The sequence below is a fragment of the Poecilia reticulata genome, chromosome 7 (assembly GCF_904066995.2).
Source record: "Poecilia reticulata chromosome 7, P_reticulata-male-v2, whole genome shotgun sequence".
Lineage (NCBI taxonomy): Eukaryota > Metazoa > Chordata > Actinopteri > Cyprinodontiformes > Poeciliidae > Poecilia > Poecilia reticulata.
In genome coordinates this window covers 7,157,721-7,171,143 of record NC_088836.1, presented here as the reverse complement: position 1 = coordinate 7,171,143, position 13,423 = coordinate 7,157,721, and the positions used below count along the sequence as shown (strand labels likewise).

The window sequence follows — 13,423 nt, the reverse complement described above, 5'->3', positions numbered from 1 at the left end:
ACATTAACAATTCAGTCAAATTTAAAGCCTCAACGAAGCGATCGTTCCTCAATACAAGCCCAACACCTTTGATGCTACACGCTGGGTCGACAAAATACCAGACCTATCCTGGTACCGTATGGATTCCATCAACTGAAAACCTCAGAAAACACAGACAAGGTTTTGTACTGTAAACAAAATTTATTTAAACCTACGAAATGCCAATTTAATCTTCATCCTCCTCCTCCTCTTCATCCTGATTGATCTGGAAGTAGCGGAGCTCGTAGCTCTCCTTGGTGTTGGCGACAACGCGCAGCCAGTCGCGAAGATTGTTTTTCTTAAGGTACTTCTTGGTCAGATACTTCAGGTACCTGCAAAATAACAAATTAGTCTCAAACACAAATACTTCCACCAATTGCATGACTTGTGAATGAGCAACATGTCCGAGAATGAATGCTGTTCCAGTGAAAGGTTGGTCACAAGTGACCGTCAGAGGGAGTAATGCGGACAGAAAAATGCATATTTTGTGGTACTATTATGATAAAGATGGGTGACTATTTCCTTTGCTACAATATTAAAATACCCATTTGAAAACAGGCATCTTCAGAATACATCTACAGTGACTTATCACTGAGCACCATGCCTTCATTTAATCATTTTTAATGTAGAATTGTTTCAACAGTACAACTTGTACAAGTTACGAACATAAACGGTACATAATCCAAATTCATGCAGCAGCTGCATTTCAGGCATTTTAAAGAGAATTTTCAACATGGCAAACTACACTTCCTAGCAACATTCAATCTGATGCTGAGCTTTAAAGACCCAAAAATAACTTAAGATAAAAATGAATGACTGTTACTGTTGATTCTAAATGAATTACTTGAGCTTTTAACAAACAGGGTTACTAATCTTTCTTCAACAAAACAACCAGGATGGAATGAATTAATCTGAAAAGATACTAAATGTCATATAAATGACTGCACAAACAGACCCGTAAAATCAGTTTCAATATACACTGCTCAAAAAAAATAAAGGGAACACTTTAACATTTAAGTGAACACTGAAGTGTTCCCTTTATTTTTTTGAGCAGTATAGTTAAATTAATAAAAGCACAGGAACTCAACATACACTAAAACAACAGATAAGAAACCTGAGAGTGAGCTTCGTCTCTGTCTGGCTGCCTGCGCGTATGTTAGTGTTTGAAGTAGGGCTGTGTAATAATATCGATTTTGCGATATATATCAATATTTTCTTTCCTAGAAAAAAATTGATATTCATCCGCAAGTATCGCAACATCCAACTGTCACCTTGCTCACTCACTGCTTGCTTCGCCGGGAGAGTGATTAGGTCATCAGGCTTAGAGTGATTCCTTCAGATGTTAAGTGTGAAGGTTAAAAAGGTATCAAACTATTCAGAGCAGGTACTTGGTGACTTTATTTACTTTACAAATGCATGTAAGCTACAGTTGGTACTGTTTCAATTAAAAGAAACATGTTTTCTCACCACTTCTTTTATTCATTTTGTCCAGCTGTCGACTTTTAAGTCTGGACACAGACACTTCACTTCACACACACTTCACTGATCCATCCGGAAACTTGCTACTAAGGGGGGAAATTAGTAGCAAAGGTGTCAGATCTTTTTATACAGTTTTACTCCTGGGAGGACGCCATGGTTATTTAATTTCTTTAGTCCAAATACTTGCTATCCACACTATGGGATAAGAGAAAATGGACCATTCTTTCATCCTTTTCCATTGTCTGAATCTGCAGTCGACGTGTGCTCCTGTTTGTCCTGCTGGTGTGATTTATGGAATATCTTCTGATGTTTAGCGTTCCTGAACATTTCCTGACTCAAAATGCCAAGATAACTCGTCCTTTTTTAGGAAAACGTTCAAGCGTCAACACAAAAATCACACGTTTCTGGACTTTCTACAACAGCCAGGTTTGATATGCAGAACCTGTAGAAAGCATAGACAGATTGACAGACACATGGATGAATGAGCTGCTGCTGCTGCTCGGCTTGTAGAGTTGCAGAGAAGGAGACACATCTGCCCCCCCTTCACCCCAACCCATGGATGACTGTGCATTTCAGAGTTCCTAAAGGTTTACAAGGTCTTGTCCCGTCTTCCCTCTCTGAGCTGCTCCTATGCCTCAGGCCGGCTGATCAGCTGAACTGAAGCTCAGAGGAGATGGAGCCTGTAGAGTTGCTGCTCCCACATCATCTGCTCTTACACTTAAAACACATTTGTATTCCTTTTATTAGTGTTTTACTGATCTTATTGTCTACTTTCTTTTGTCCTATTCATAGACTTGATGTTTCCAATCTGTACACTTTGTCAAAGCTGTTGTTTTTCCTTTCCTGTTGTTTTATAAAGTAGCAGAGCAAAGAATTTTGCACATCTTTTTTTTATATAAAGGTATGAATTCTATAAACAACACAAAAAGATTGTAAACAGTGGTGATACCAGCTGCCCTTTCACCCAGACAGCAGGTAGAGGTGATCCGTTTCCATGGTGAAGTTTCATCCACAGTACCCTGAATATAAACACTGACTGGTCCTCACCTCTTAGAGAAGGGGACCTCAGAGGAAACTGTGATCTTGCTCTTGCTCCTCTCGATGGACACCACCCCTCCGCCCAGGTTGCCAGCTTTCCCGTTCACCTTGATGCGCTCCTGCAGGAACTGCTCCTGGAAACCAGTCACACAGGGGGTTGTGTTAGTGCAGTGGCATTAACACAAGTTGGTTTCAACAGAAGTTAAAGTCAACTTGTCCGGCTGTCCAACATGGACCTGCAGCTTCTCTTGCTCACATAACGAGCTTTAAAACCAAACTGCTAAATATTTTCTGTGTTCAGATTGGGTATTTGTGCTGCCATGTTACTGAAAATACTGCTGTGCATGTTTTCTGCTGACATGGCTACAAACTCGCGCACATTTTTTATTTTTATTTTTTTGAAAGGTTTTGTCGGTTCTAGTGGCCTTTGACACCAAACTTTAAAATCTGTCAATATATGTTTTTTCTCCATTTGAAAGCCGTCTTACACAATAAATAGAATCTGACAGTAATGTGTGTAACAGTGACTGACTGATTTTAATGCATTAATAGCACAGACTGATCTGCTGATCATGAGATTTAAAAGTCTTGGTGTATCAAGTGTTTCAATGGCGTCTTCCAGCCCCTCTGCATAAACACACACACACATTAACACACATGATGATTATGTGCATCCTTAAAGTCATTCTGTTTAGATCTCTCCACTCACACAGTAATATCCTTGTTGTGACCCACATGTCAAGCTGCTGTGCAACATCTTCTGCATGTTAATCTACAGACAATCGGACATTCTGCTGATTTCTCAGAAGAGCACAATCCCAGACTTCCTAACAGGGAAGCTGCTGTGGTCGCTAATTTGCATCTCGTCGACAAATCACATTTGTTCCCTGATGAGAACATGATTATTACTAGCCAACCCCCCATCTAGGGGTAGAGCCGAGGTGAGCGGCACTTACAAAATTAGCAGCGTCCATGATGCCATCTTCAACAGGATGGGTGCAGTCCAGAGTGAACTTCAGCACCTGCTTCTTCTTCTTCCCACCTTTGCCGGTGTTCTGCTTCTTCTGCTAATAGAAGAAAACACTGTCAATAAACACACACATATTTAAAAACTGGACTAAAACACTCGTCTGGTCTAACTGGGGCTATTTTCTGTTTTATAAACGGCGGAACCAAAAGCTGATTCCTGGGTGTTTCTAAAAGATTTAGCCGTTTGGTTCAGCTCGGTTTCAGGCTTCAAATACTACAGGATTATAAAGAAAGTAATAAACCAAGCTTATCATCTGATCTCGTTAGCCATTTAATCTCAGCAGAAGCTAAGCGCAGCCATCAGCTGGGGGAACAACGTGGTGACTTACGAGCTAACAGCTAACAGGCCGCCGCAGACCCAAACTAACAACAAGCCGCCTCATAACCGGCCGTTAGTCGGATTTTATGACACTAAAACCTTAAACCACAGTTGCACTGTCACGACAGCCATTTTCTCGGAAGCTACCACCGACTATTGAGCTGTAATTAAGACTGTAATAACAGAGCGCTTCACTTACAATAGGCGCCATGGCTGAGAAGCTAGCAGAAAGGAAGAGCCAGTAGTGCGCATGCGTTCAAAATAAAATACCGAGTCACTGATCGTATCCTGTTATCCGTGATCGATTAAACGGCACTAATTCAATCTCAACTTAGAAAACCAAATAAGAAATGTATTTAACGAAGGGTGGTTCTAGCAATTGTGTTCTTTAGGATATCATCGTATAAGAAATATGTCTTGTATTTTTTAGCTTTAAACAATGTGCATCTTATTTTTGAATAATCCATGTATGTTTTTTTTTACTATAATAGAAAAGACTACTCCCTAGTTTTTGTTCCTCCTTTGTAAAAGTTAGACGATCCCCCCCCTAAAATCTGAAAATAGAAACACATTTTAGAAAACTTCCTTAGCTTTCAAAATAAAGAATCATATTTAGTTCATGTTTAGAAAACCTGGTCTAAATAAGAGCAGATTATATGCATTCTAGGGATACATAAAATATCAGCAATAACATCGGAATCGGCCGTCATTTGTTTTGAGCATATTGGACCAATGTGAATAATGAACCATTATTCATCGTGACCCCTGTTGATGGGGTCATTATTCATTATACAATAATGAATAATTGTTTTATTAATTTTTGTCTAATGAATAAAACCAGGCGATATTAACAACCGATATTTATTTCCATTTTGTCGCCATTTGTTTCCGGAGGGGGTGAGGAGGAGGCTGGTCATGTGGTATTTACTTGGTCGTGTGATGATGGTGATTGTGCTGCAGCGCAGGACTGAAGCAGTGGAGAAGTCAGCAGTGTGGTTGTTTTATTTAAGGTGCCTAAAGTGTAATAAAATATAATACATATAATATCAAATATCAGTTATTGGCCATGACAGAAATATTAATATATCAGTATCAGAGGAAAAAAACAGCCGTTTAGATACCCTCAACTTTATTTCATACAAGCAGTGCTGAATAAATAGTCAACAGTTTTCAGTCAAAGTGGAAAACCTGCCATAAAGGTTCTCTATTCAGGTAAAATGCAGCATAAAATCCATGTATTTACCCACAGCTTTTAATCATTTACCAGAAATCTCCCACCATGTACTTTGTCGAGAAGCTACATGTGTCACATTAAAAGATAAACAAAAACATCACCTTTACTGAGCTGTTTTTCAAATTTAGACCAAAGTTTTGGAGTGTTGTCTTGTTGAATGTGGTGGAAATGAGTCGTCTCTGCAGTCAACGTCAGAGCAGGCGCTGCAGAGGGACTGACGGAAATAGATGATCAAACTCTGATGGGTTTTGGAGGCCAATCTGCTAAAACAGTAGCTGAGACAAACTGTAGGTGCTGGAAACATTGCTAACAGGCGATGTTTGGGCCTTGACTAGTATACAATTCATTTAATTGTGTTAATGTTTGTTCCAATTCAATAAAAATATGAAACATTTAATGTAATAAGGGGAATTCAGCACCTTTCAAATGACATGTTTAAGTATTCAGTTGGTATTTCATGACACGCGTTTCATTTTGATTAAAGCCAGAGGACTGATGGAACAGAATGTTATTGCCACTTGACTATTAGATAACTGATTAACATAGGGTGTGTAATCAGCACAACAACCTGTCAGTGAGCTTTCAAAGCATGCAATGAGATATGAAATAGGAAGTTTTAGGAGCAGCAGTCAAGGTAAGAGGTGATTTTTTACTTCTAATTATATAAACCTTTCAATTTTGGATTAATTAGCCCACTTCATATTGTACTGATAGAACCTTTTAGAGACCAAATTATTTCTATATTAAACTCAAAAGAATGACAAGGGGATGCACTTGGTTTCAGTCATGGCTATATGTATATATATATATATTTATGCTTTATTGAATTGGAACACACTTGATTGAAGAAGATGGCCCGTATGCCTTTGTATGAATTAAACATGATTCTCTGGGAGGCTGCTTTCATCAACAGGGGTCACGACCCCTTCTGGGCGCCACTGCATACCTGACTGCCTGACGCCTCAGAGTGGCCTCATCCATCCTTTAATACAGTCTGTTTCAGAATTGTAAACCATGAAGGGAAGACTTTATTATGAAACACAAAGTGTGGAGGTCAAGACTTTAGTGCAACATCCTGACCGCAACATTCCTTCCCACTGCGACGTGCCACGCATACATCTAAACATCTTTTGCATAATACTTTGGTCTGTTTGTGGTTTGTACAGAGACGCACAAACTATGGAAATGTGTGATAGAATTATTGGGACAACTTTGGAACTCAATGCGCTTCCAACATGAGAACCTAGGAGTTCTTAGAGGACGTCAGAGTTTGTGCTACAGTCGTTATAAATTATTGATTTAAAACAAACAACAAAAAAATGCTTAAATATTAAACGGTACAAGTCATCATGCCTGGTGACTCTAAATGATGCTAAGTGATGCTAATGAACGCGAGGGGACGCCACAAGATGAGAACACATCTGGAAAGCAAAATGGATGAAAAAGCAGCCACTACCAAAGCAAAACCCTGAGCACCAGAAGATTCCCCAGACCCAACTCTGCCACACGTACAGCTTCACCCATTACAGAAAAGACCAGAGGCTCACCTCTACAGTTTTAAAGAGAGAGAAAAAAAAACTAAATTCAGGTGTCCTATGTTATGTTTTAAACAAAGGACACCCTGCTCAGCTAAACAGCACATGTAATGTGATATTGCAGCATGTCTCATTGAGAGAGAAAGAAAAAGTAGTAAAAATCTACAGAAACATTTACATTTAGGCGTCTTAGAAGTGAAGGTCAACTTTCTCCTGCTGGTCCCTTTTCTATCCCTGCTTCAGGCAGTTCTTAATTTTAATTCATCTCTCCCTGTGTAGAAAATATCATTAGATGAAAGAAAAGCAGGAAGTGATCACAGGAGAGGGTGACCATCTTCTTCCTCCTCCCAGCCAGACTGTCAGAACCAGGTCCAGACACCAACCACAGGCCGTCTGTGGTTGGTGTCTGGACCTGGTTCTCCTTTCTGTAGAGAAGGTTTCATTGTTTAATTGTTTTTGCAGACATAGAACAAGATGCTCAAAATGAGAAAGTGCAAATGAGAAAAAATGGCTTTTGTAGAAATAGTCATATTACGATGCCAACCAGGTGACAGAAAATGTCACGTTTTTTACGACCTTAGAGAGTGGGGTCAGGAATAAATATGGACATTGATTTTATGGTGAGTAAGCAAGCAGAAGATGTAGAAAAAAAGCAGTAGAAGATTTAGACTCTGCATCAACAGGTCCTCCATTTAAATGCTTCTGATTGGGAAAAACCTTAAGCGTGTCCCTCCACCGTAAAACCTCTCAATATTGTTCATTTTCTGCGAAACATCTCCAATACATAAAGTCAACTCTGACATGTGATGCTGAAGTGTCCGGGCAAAGCAGCCGGCGGATGAGAAACCTATCGCCATGGTGATGGCATGCAGACAGAAACAGGCGAGAGTGGGAATGTGTGTACAGCTGAGGTTCTCTGTTCATATACTGGACGTTGGTAGAAAAACAGCAGCCCAGCTGCCGTCACTCTGCCTCTGCAGCTGCTGCGGGCTCTCAGCTGGGGCTTCACCTTGAGGGGGGGTGGCAGCTGCTCCAGCAGACCACACATCGCCACCAGGTCTGACCTGCTAATGAGCTTGAAGTCTGTTGGGCTTGGTGTCCAGGTCTATGGGGACTAGTTGACCCGGATGCCAGAGATGAAGGGCAGCCCGGTGGGGACCTTCCTCTTGTACTCCACGTAGTCCTCGGCAAAGAAATGGATGAGCGAGAGCTCCTCCTCCTCTATCCGCTCCCGGAAGAAGCGCCAGCTGGCTATCGTGTAGCCCAGGATGCAGACCGGGTTGCACAGCAAGACCTGCAGCAACGGACGCTCGTCAGCAAACAACACAACATGGCAGCAAACTAACATTTAAAGAGGGCAGGCCGTGGCGATATGCATGAGAAACGCATCACTATATAAGCATTTCTCATCAGGTGATGTTGATCATCATTCATTAGATTTTTGCTGCCAGACCAGTTTAATCCAGTTTCCTCGCCAGCGGTTCTCCTTCCACTCTGAGTCATTGCTGTTTATTTTGAAGCAGTTAAAACCAACTTTATGTAATTTTTTTTTTGTAGAATACTTTGGATTTTTCAATAGCAATACAAATATTAACTGACAAGACAAAATCACTAGTAGTAAGACAGTGGAAATTCACTGGTGTCTATAACCAGTGAATTTCCAAGCTCAGCGTGTCCATCCTCATGTTAATGAATCAGATTAAATGTCATTTATCGCTCTCGGTCCCGTTTAGGGCTCAGATAAATGGCTCTCAAGAGATCAGTCAAAGTGGAGTCCTGTCTCTGCAAACGCTTTATGTTGGAATGCTGTAGATGTTCTAGTAACTTTTCATAAATCCTGAATATTAACAGATCAGACATCCAAAGCTATAAGACATGACAGAGATGGATGAGGACCAGTGAGGAGCAACAGCTGGTAAATAACTGACTGAAGCTGTTCAAGTGGTTGGTCCTAAAGTGAAGTTTTCATTAACACTAAAGAGCAGCATGAATCGTGTCACCTGAGTTCCTATGCTCCAGTAGAACCAGCCCACGTAGGACGGGTGTCTGAAGTAGGCGTAGACCCCGCTGGTGACCAGAACGTGGCTCTGGGCTTTCTCATTCTGGACAATGTGGTTGAAATTGGAGCCGGCCGTCAACATGGCAGCCTTCCGCAGGCCCTCGCCGCACAGCACCATGACCAGTCCAACCAAGCTGACCCAGGTTAGATGCTTCAGCTCTATGGCAGGAGACGGAGGCCAAGAGAGAGGAACAGCATGTAAATGTTTCGGGAAAATCTAATAAAGATGTAGGCAAAACATCCACATCTAATTCACTGACTGGAGGAGTGACCTTTTTATTTTGTTTTCTTTATTGTTTTTGGTCGTTTTATTTGGAATATTTAAAATATCTTCCAGTTTAAAGTGTTCTTTTCCAAAATTAGAGTGCGTTAGTCTTTGGGAGAGCAAACTTGCATTATTATACCATCATCTACAAATTAATTGAAAATGGTCTCAAAACAACATTATAATTAATTTGCCCCAGTGATGCTATTTAAAGCAGCTGTTCAGATCAAGCTAATCTCATTCTACTTTGGAAACCCAAACATCCTGTTAATAAAAGCCACACACAAGCCAACAGCTGTTAGCTCACAGAGCAGAAACCTGCAGGCAGCGGCACCTGGAACAGTGAGCTTCTCCACGGTGAACTCCAGCCATGACGACGCGGCGGCCAGAGTGTACTCCAGGCTGTGGTTGAGCAGGAACGAGTCCAGCGACAGGCTGCGAGGGTTGATGACGGCGGTCACCAGGTATTCAGAGTAATGGAAGAATGAAAGGGAGCACATGTACCTGGAGGAAGACACATTTGACACGTTACAACTTGTCTGACCCTCCTGATAGAGATCGCTGCAAGACATTTTTTAATTGACAAAAACCAAACAATGCCGTTCATTTTTGATACATACCAGCCAAAATGTGTCCAAGTGGTGTCAGAGAAGCTAATGATTAGGCCACAGCCGAACGTAAATCCCAGGAAGCAGGCTCTCACAGCAACCTGCAACAGGCCACGACACTCCGTTAACATCAGACCGTTCTGTTCTCATGGACACAATTAGCTGGAGCCAACATGTCCTATAAAGAGAGTCTGTAAACTCCAGAAACACCATCTAATATTATTTACTGTAATATAGCATATGTATTGTTTATATAGTATTAGATAAACACAATACTGTTTATGGTGTTTACAGAGGAGCGGCAAAAGCAAAGAAGGTGGATTAGCAAAGCAACTTATGATGTCATCATCCAGGATATGTTCATGAGGAATACTGTGGATGTTGAGCTGTTAGCATGAGTGTCATACAACAACAGTCTTCAGTCAGAGGCTTCTGCAGATTTGTTGTAAGACCGACTGCCCCTGGAGATCCTTCCTGCCCACAGCAACACTGTTCAAAATGACGCTTTGAAGATACTTATACGATATGAGTTACGACAGCATTTAATTTCCCTTTGGGATAAAGTACTTTTTAGCTTAATCTGAACTGAAGACAAACATCATGGGAAAAAATGATGAAGGGAAATCGTTGATTAAAGAACACGTGTCGCCATTTTTAAAGAACCACTATTAAATTTCTGTTTATAAGTAAAACAAAAGAAAAACATTCCTGCATACTCCAGGGTTAGTCTCTGTGGCTGGAATAATTCAACAAAGTTACGAAAACGACCGAGTTCTTCAGCAATGGCACGTCTGAGCTTCCGTACAGCTTCACATGGGAAAGTAAAACAATATGTTGCTAATGTGCCACTTCAGCGCTGTGTCCGGAGGTTCTATGCTTAGCTAGGTAACACCAGCTGTCTTCTCGATTCGCCTAATAAGATTATCTGCACCGAACATAAGCTGGGGGTTTGCTAATCCTTCTCTCAGGCTGAAACAGAGAATGAAACTCTCTGCTCGTCCCAGCAACAGACTGAAGAGCAGGAAACATTTTAAGCACAAGCAATGGTCTGTTGGTCAAATTTACGGGATGTAGAGCATCGTATGTGCTTACCTTATACACTGGTCCTCTGTATATGACAAGCAAAAGGCCGTTAATAGCCGCAATGTGGACACAAATTGCAATTTTCCCTGGAGTCTCTGTCAGATAATCAAAGACCCAATCCAGGTGTCCGAACCAGGTCCGGATGAGCGGGATAAGGACGACGCTGAGGCCTAAAAGAAAGCTTTTTATACTCACTCTGCCTTCCAACACCAACTTACTGCCTGCCATGATGGAAGTACCGGGATGTGCCAAAACAAGTCTCGCGAGGTCTCAAGGTTGTTGACGTATGCCGCATTCAATGACCATCAGAGAAAGAAAAAAATCTTGGTTTTTGTAGAAAGTGGGCTCCGAGTTCGTTAATGGCAAAGTTATGGATTTTCCGCTCCAGAAATGCACGGCTAGTTATACAGCCATAGTAACAGACTATAAAGAAAACTCAGTGTTTCTACCGGTGACAGGAGTTGAGGCTTCTAATGCTGGAAGAGGACACTGGATAAAACCAGGTTTCATGCAAATAATCATTCCTTCGATGTTATATAGGCCAATTTTCATCTGTGACCTACTTCATTATTTTTGCAGAGCTTCATCCTCATCCCTCTAACACAGGCGCGGACCTATCCCCTGCCGGGCCCTTATAGGTGCCCATGGGGGCAGTGGCGGAGCCAGAGAGAGGGCCGGTGTTCTGTCAGATAGCCATACATGTCAGAATAGCATACATGTAGTAAGTGCGCATGCGCACGCATGCGCATTCTGCAGGAGGTCTGCGATATCGAGAGGAGCCGTCAGCTCGTCATACGCGAGAAGAAAAAACAAGACCCAATAAAAAGTAAGTAAATAAATCAAATTTAATGCTGCTGCAGCTGCAGTAAACTACAAAACAAGCCCCGTTTAAATTCACGTTCCCCAGTTCATTGATATTTTTGGGTTGGATAACACGTCTGCTAGCTTGGATACAGTGATGGCTTTCCAGATAGGACTTCGACACATAGGTTTACTTATTAGGATTACTTAAAACTCTTAAATGTTGAATTTGAATTATTTGTTTATTTTTTTTAACTTTCCTTATCGTTTTTTTTCTTCACGCTACCAGACTGTACAAGCAGAAACCGTGTTGGTATGGGTATTACCCACACTGAAACTGGGGCAAAACCAGTGTTTCACCTTCAAATAAATCTTTATCTTTATTAATGTATATGAAAAGCATTCATGTTAAGTTTGTTTTTATATGTGCTTCACATTTACATATATTAAGATTTTGCAAATTGAGGTTGCTTTTAGAACATGAAGGCTTTTCTGGTTAACAGATCACATACCCCAGTACAGCCCCTGGGTTATGTAGCCAACAGTCACTATCTGTGTGACTTTTGCCTCAATTAATGAAAGACAGGAGATGTTCTTGAGTCACTTGAAGTCCCTGTGTTCACCATGCGTTGCCAGGAAGGACATGGTGTCCACCAGTGTTGTCAATAAAAATTGGGATCTGTCAATTGCATTTAAACTCGCTGTTGCGTTTTCTGCAGTATTTCAAGAATTGCATTGTTGGATGTACATTCATAAACATGTAGATTAGAAGGTTTTTTTTGTGAATGTTCGGAGATTTATAGCTTTGGACAGCTATGATTCTAAGAAGTCTTTGGTCAGAACACAAAAAATTATATTAATGTTGGGTATAAAGAACCAGTTCCCCTGTTCAGGGAACTGTGGAAGTCTGTGTGAAACCTGTTGATCAGTTTTTGTTAATATTCTAACAATCAAAAACACAAGATGGCTTAGGAGCATATCACAGAATTTCTCATTCCAAAAAGAACAAATTTTCCCATAGGCCATGTAGGAACAGTCCAAAGCATTAAAAAAATCCAAAGATATATGAAATACTAAATTGCAGTATTTTCTGTTATGTACAAGTAGAACATTATGGCTTGTCAACAGAATATAAAGAGATAGTACTTGACTATTTTTGGTAAAGTACACTCAAAATGCCTTTATTTGTTCCCAGACAAGGTGGAAGAGTACTGTGTGGCATGCAACATGCTTCATTATAATGCAACAGAGAACATCATTGACATGGTAAACAATTAAACTGTACAATTTAACACTTCAAACACATTACACTTGCTAACTCATAACTGTTTTCTTTTTCTGTCCACTTCACAGATACAGTGTGACTACTGTTCAAGGTGGACACACAAAGAATGTGCCACAGACATGGGTGACATGTTCAAATGTGAAAAGTGTAACATCAATTAAACAGTTTTACCCCACCAGTGATAGTGTGGATTATTAAAAATACAGAAGTAAAATGTTCTATATTAAATATATTGCATTATACAACTGATGTCATTGGTATTAATCAAGAAGTTACATAGTCGCTAACAACAAAGTGTATGACAATCAGACAGGTTAACTAATAAATCAGGAAGTCAGACAGTAGCTAATAATAAAGTGTATGACAATCAGACAGGTTAACTGAGAAATCAGGACGTCATACAGTAGCTAATAATAAAGTGTATGACAATCAGACAGGTTAACTAATAAATCAGGAAGTCAGACAGTAGCTAATAATAAAGTGTATGACAATCAGACAGGTTAACTGAGAAATCAGGATGTCATACAGTAGCTAATAATAAAGTGTATGACAATCAGACAGGTTAACTAATAAATCAGGACGTCATACAGTAGCTAATAATAAAGTGTATGTCAATCAGACAGGTTAACTAATAAATCAGGACGTCATACAGTAGCTAATAATAAAGTGT

The 13,423-nt window shown here is 40.5% G+C and overlaps 2 protein-coding genes and 1 long non-coding RNA gene across 5 annotated transcripts; 1 reads left to right on the top strand and 2 right to left on the bottom strand.

Moving 5' to 3' along the window:
* Positions 1 to 160: 160 nt before the first annotated feature.
* On the bottom strand, positions 161 to 4,205 carry LOC103466979 (large ribosomal subunit protein eL22). Of its 2 annotated transcripts, none has more exons than XM_008412972.3 (4): positions 4,083 to 4,205; positions 3,492 to 3,602; positions 2,545 to 2,669; positions 161 to 350 (listed from the first exon to the last, which is right to left on the bottom strand). In XM_008412972.3, the coding sequence occupies exons 1-4, from the start codon at positions 4,092 to 4,094 to the stop codon at positions 206 to 208; spliced, it is 393 nt and encodes a 130-aa protein (XP_008411194.1). In that variant the 5' UTR covers positions 4,095 to 4,205; the 3' UTR covers positions 161 to 205. The 2 variants fall into 2 exon arrangements, with proteins under 2 accessions (XP_008411194.1, XP_008411195.1); XM_008412973.3 differs by having other exon boundaries at positions 3,492 to 3,599; positions 4,083 to 4,173.
* A 790-nt stretch (positions 4,206 to 4,995) lies between these two features.
* Positions 4,996 to 10,929, bottom strand: icmt (isoprenylcysteine carboxyl methyltransferase). The gene is made up of 5 exons (XM_008412971.3): positions 10,677 to 10,929; positions 9,597 to 9,685; positions 9,311 to 9,480; positions 8,653 to 8,870; positions 4,996 to 7,946 (listed from the first exon to the last, which is right to left on the bottom strand). The coding sequence occupies exons 1-5, from the start codon at positions 10,893 to 10,895 to the stop codon at positions 7,767 to 7,769; spliced, it is 876 nt and encodes a 291-aa protein (XP_008411193.1). The 5' UTR covers positions 10,896 to 10,929; the 3' UTR covers positions 4,996 to 7,766.
* Positions 10,930 to 11,339: 410 nt separating this feature from the next.
* On the top strand, positions 11,340 to 13,102 carry LOC145552176 (uncharacterized). 2 transcript variants are annotated; one of them, XR_014088129.1, is made up of 3 exons: positions 11,340 to 11,493; positions 12,664 to 12,734; positions 12,822 to 13,102. It is a non-coding gene; the product is annotated as an uncharacterized LOC145552176 (long non-coding RNA). The 2 variants fall into 2 exon arrangements; XR_014088128.1 differs by having other exon boundaries at positions 12,664 to 13,102.
* The last annotated feature ends 321 nt before the right edge of the window (positions 13,103 to 13,423 follow it).

Excerpts from the sequence above, each read along its gene's own strand:
- LOC103466979 (XM_008412972.3), bottom strand. Across the intron at positions 2,670-3,491 it reads TCATGGACGCTGCTAATTTT|GAGCAGTTCCTGCAGGAGCG; the intron begins GTAAGTGCCGCT and ends ACTGGTTTCCAG. Across the intron at positions 351-2,544 it reads GAGGTCCCCTTCTCTAAGAG|GTACCTGAAGTATCTGACCA; the intron begins GTGAGGACCAGT and ends GTTATTTTGCAG.
- icmt (XM_008412971.3), bottom strand. The coding sequence starts at position 10,895 with ATGGCAGGCAGTAAGTTGGTGTTGGAAGGCAGAGTGAGTATAAAAAGC. Across the intron at positions 9,686-10,676 it reads ACAGAGGACCAGTGTATAAG|GTTGCTGTGAGAGCCTGCTT; the intron begins GTAAGCACATAC and ends GGCCTGTTGCAG. Across the intron at positions 7,947-8,652 it reads ACTGGAGCATAGGAACTCAG|GTCTTGCTGTGCAACCCGGT; the intron begins GTGACACGATTC and ends CCGTTGCTGCAG.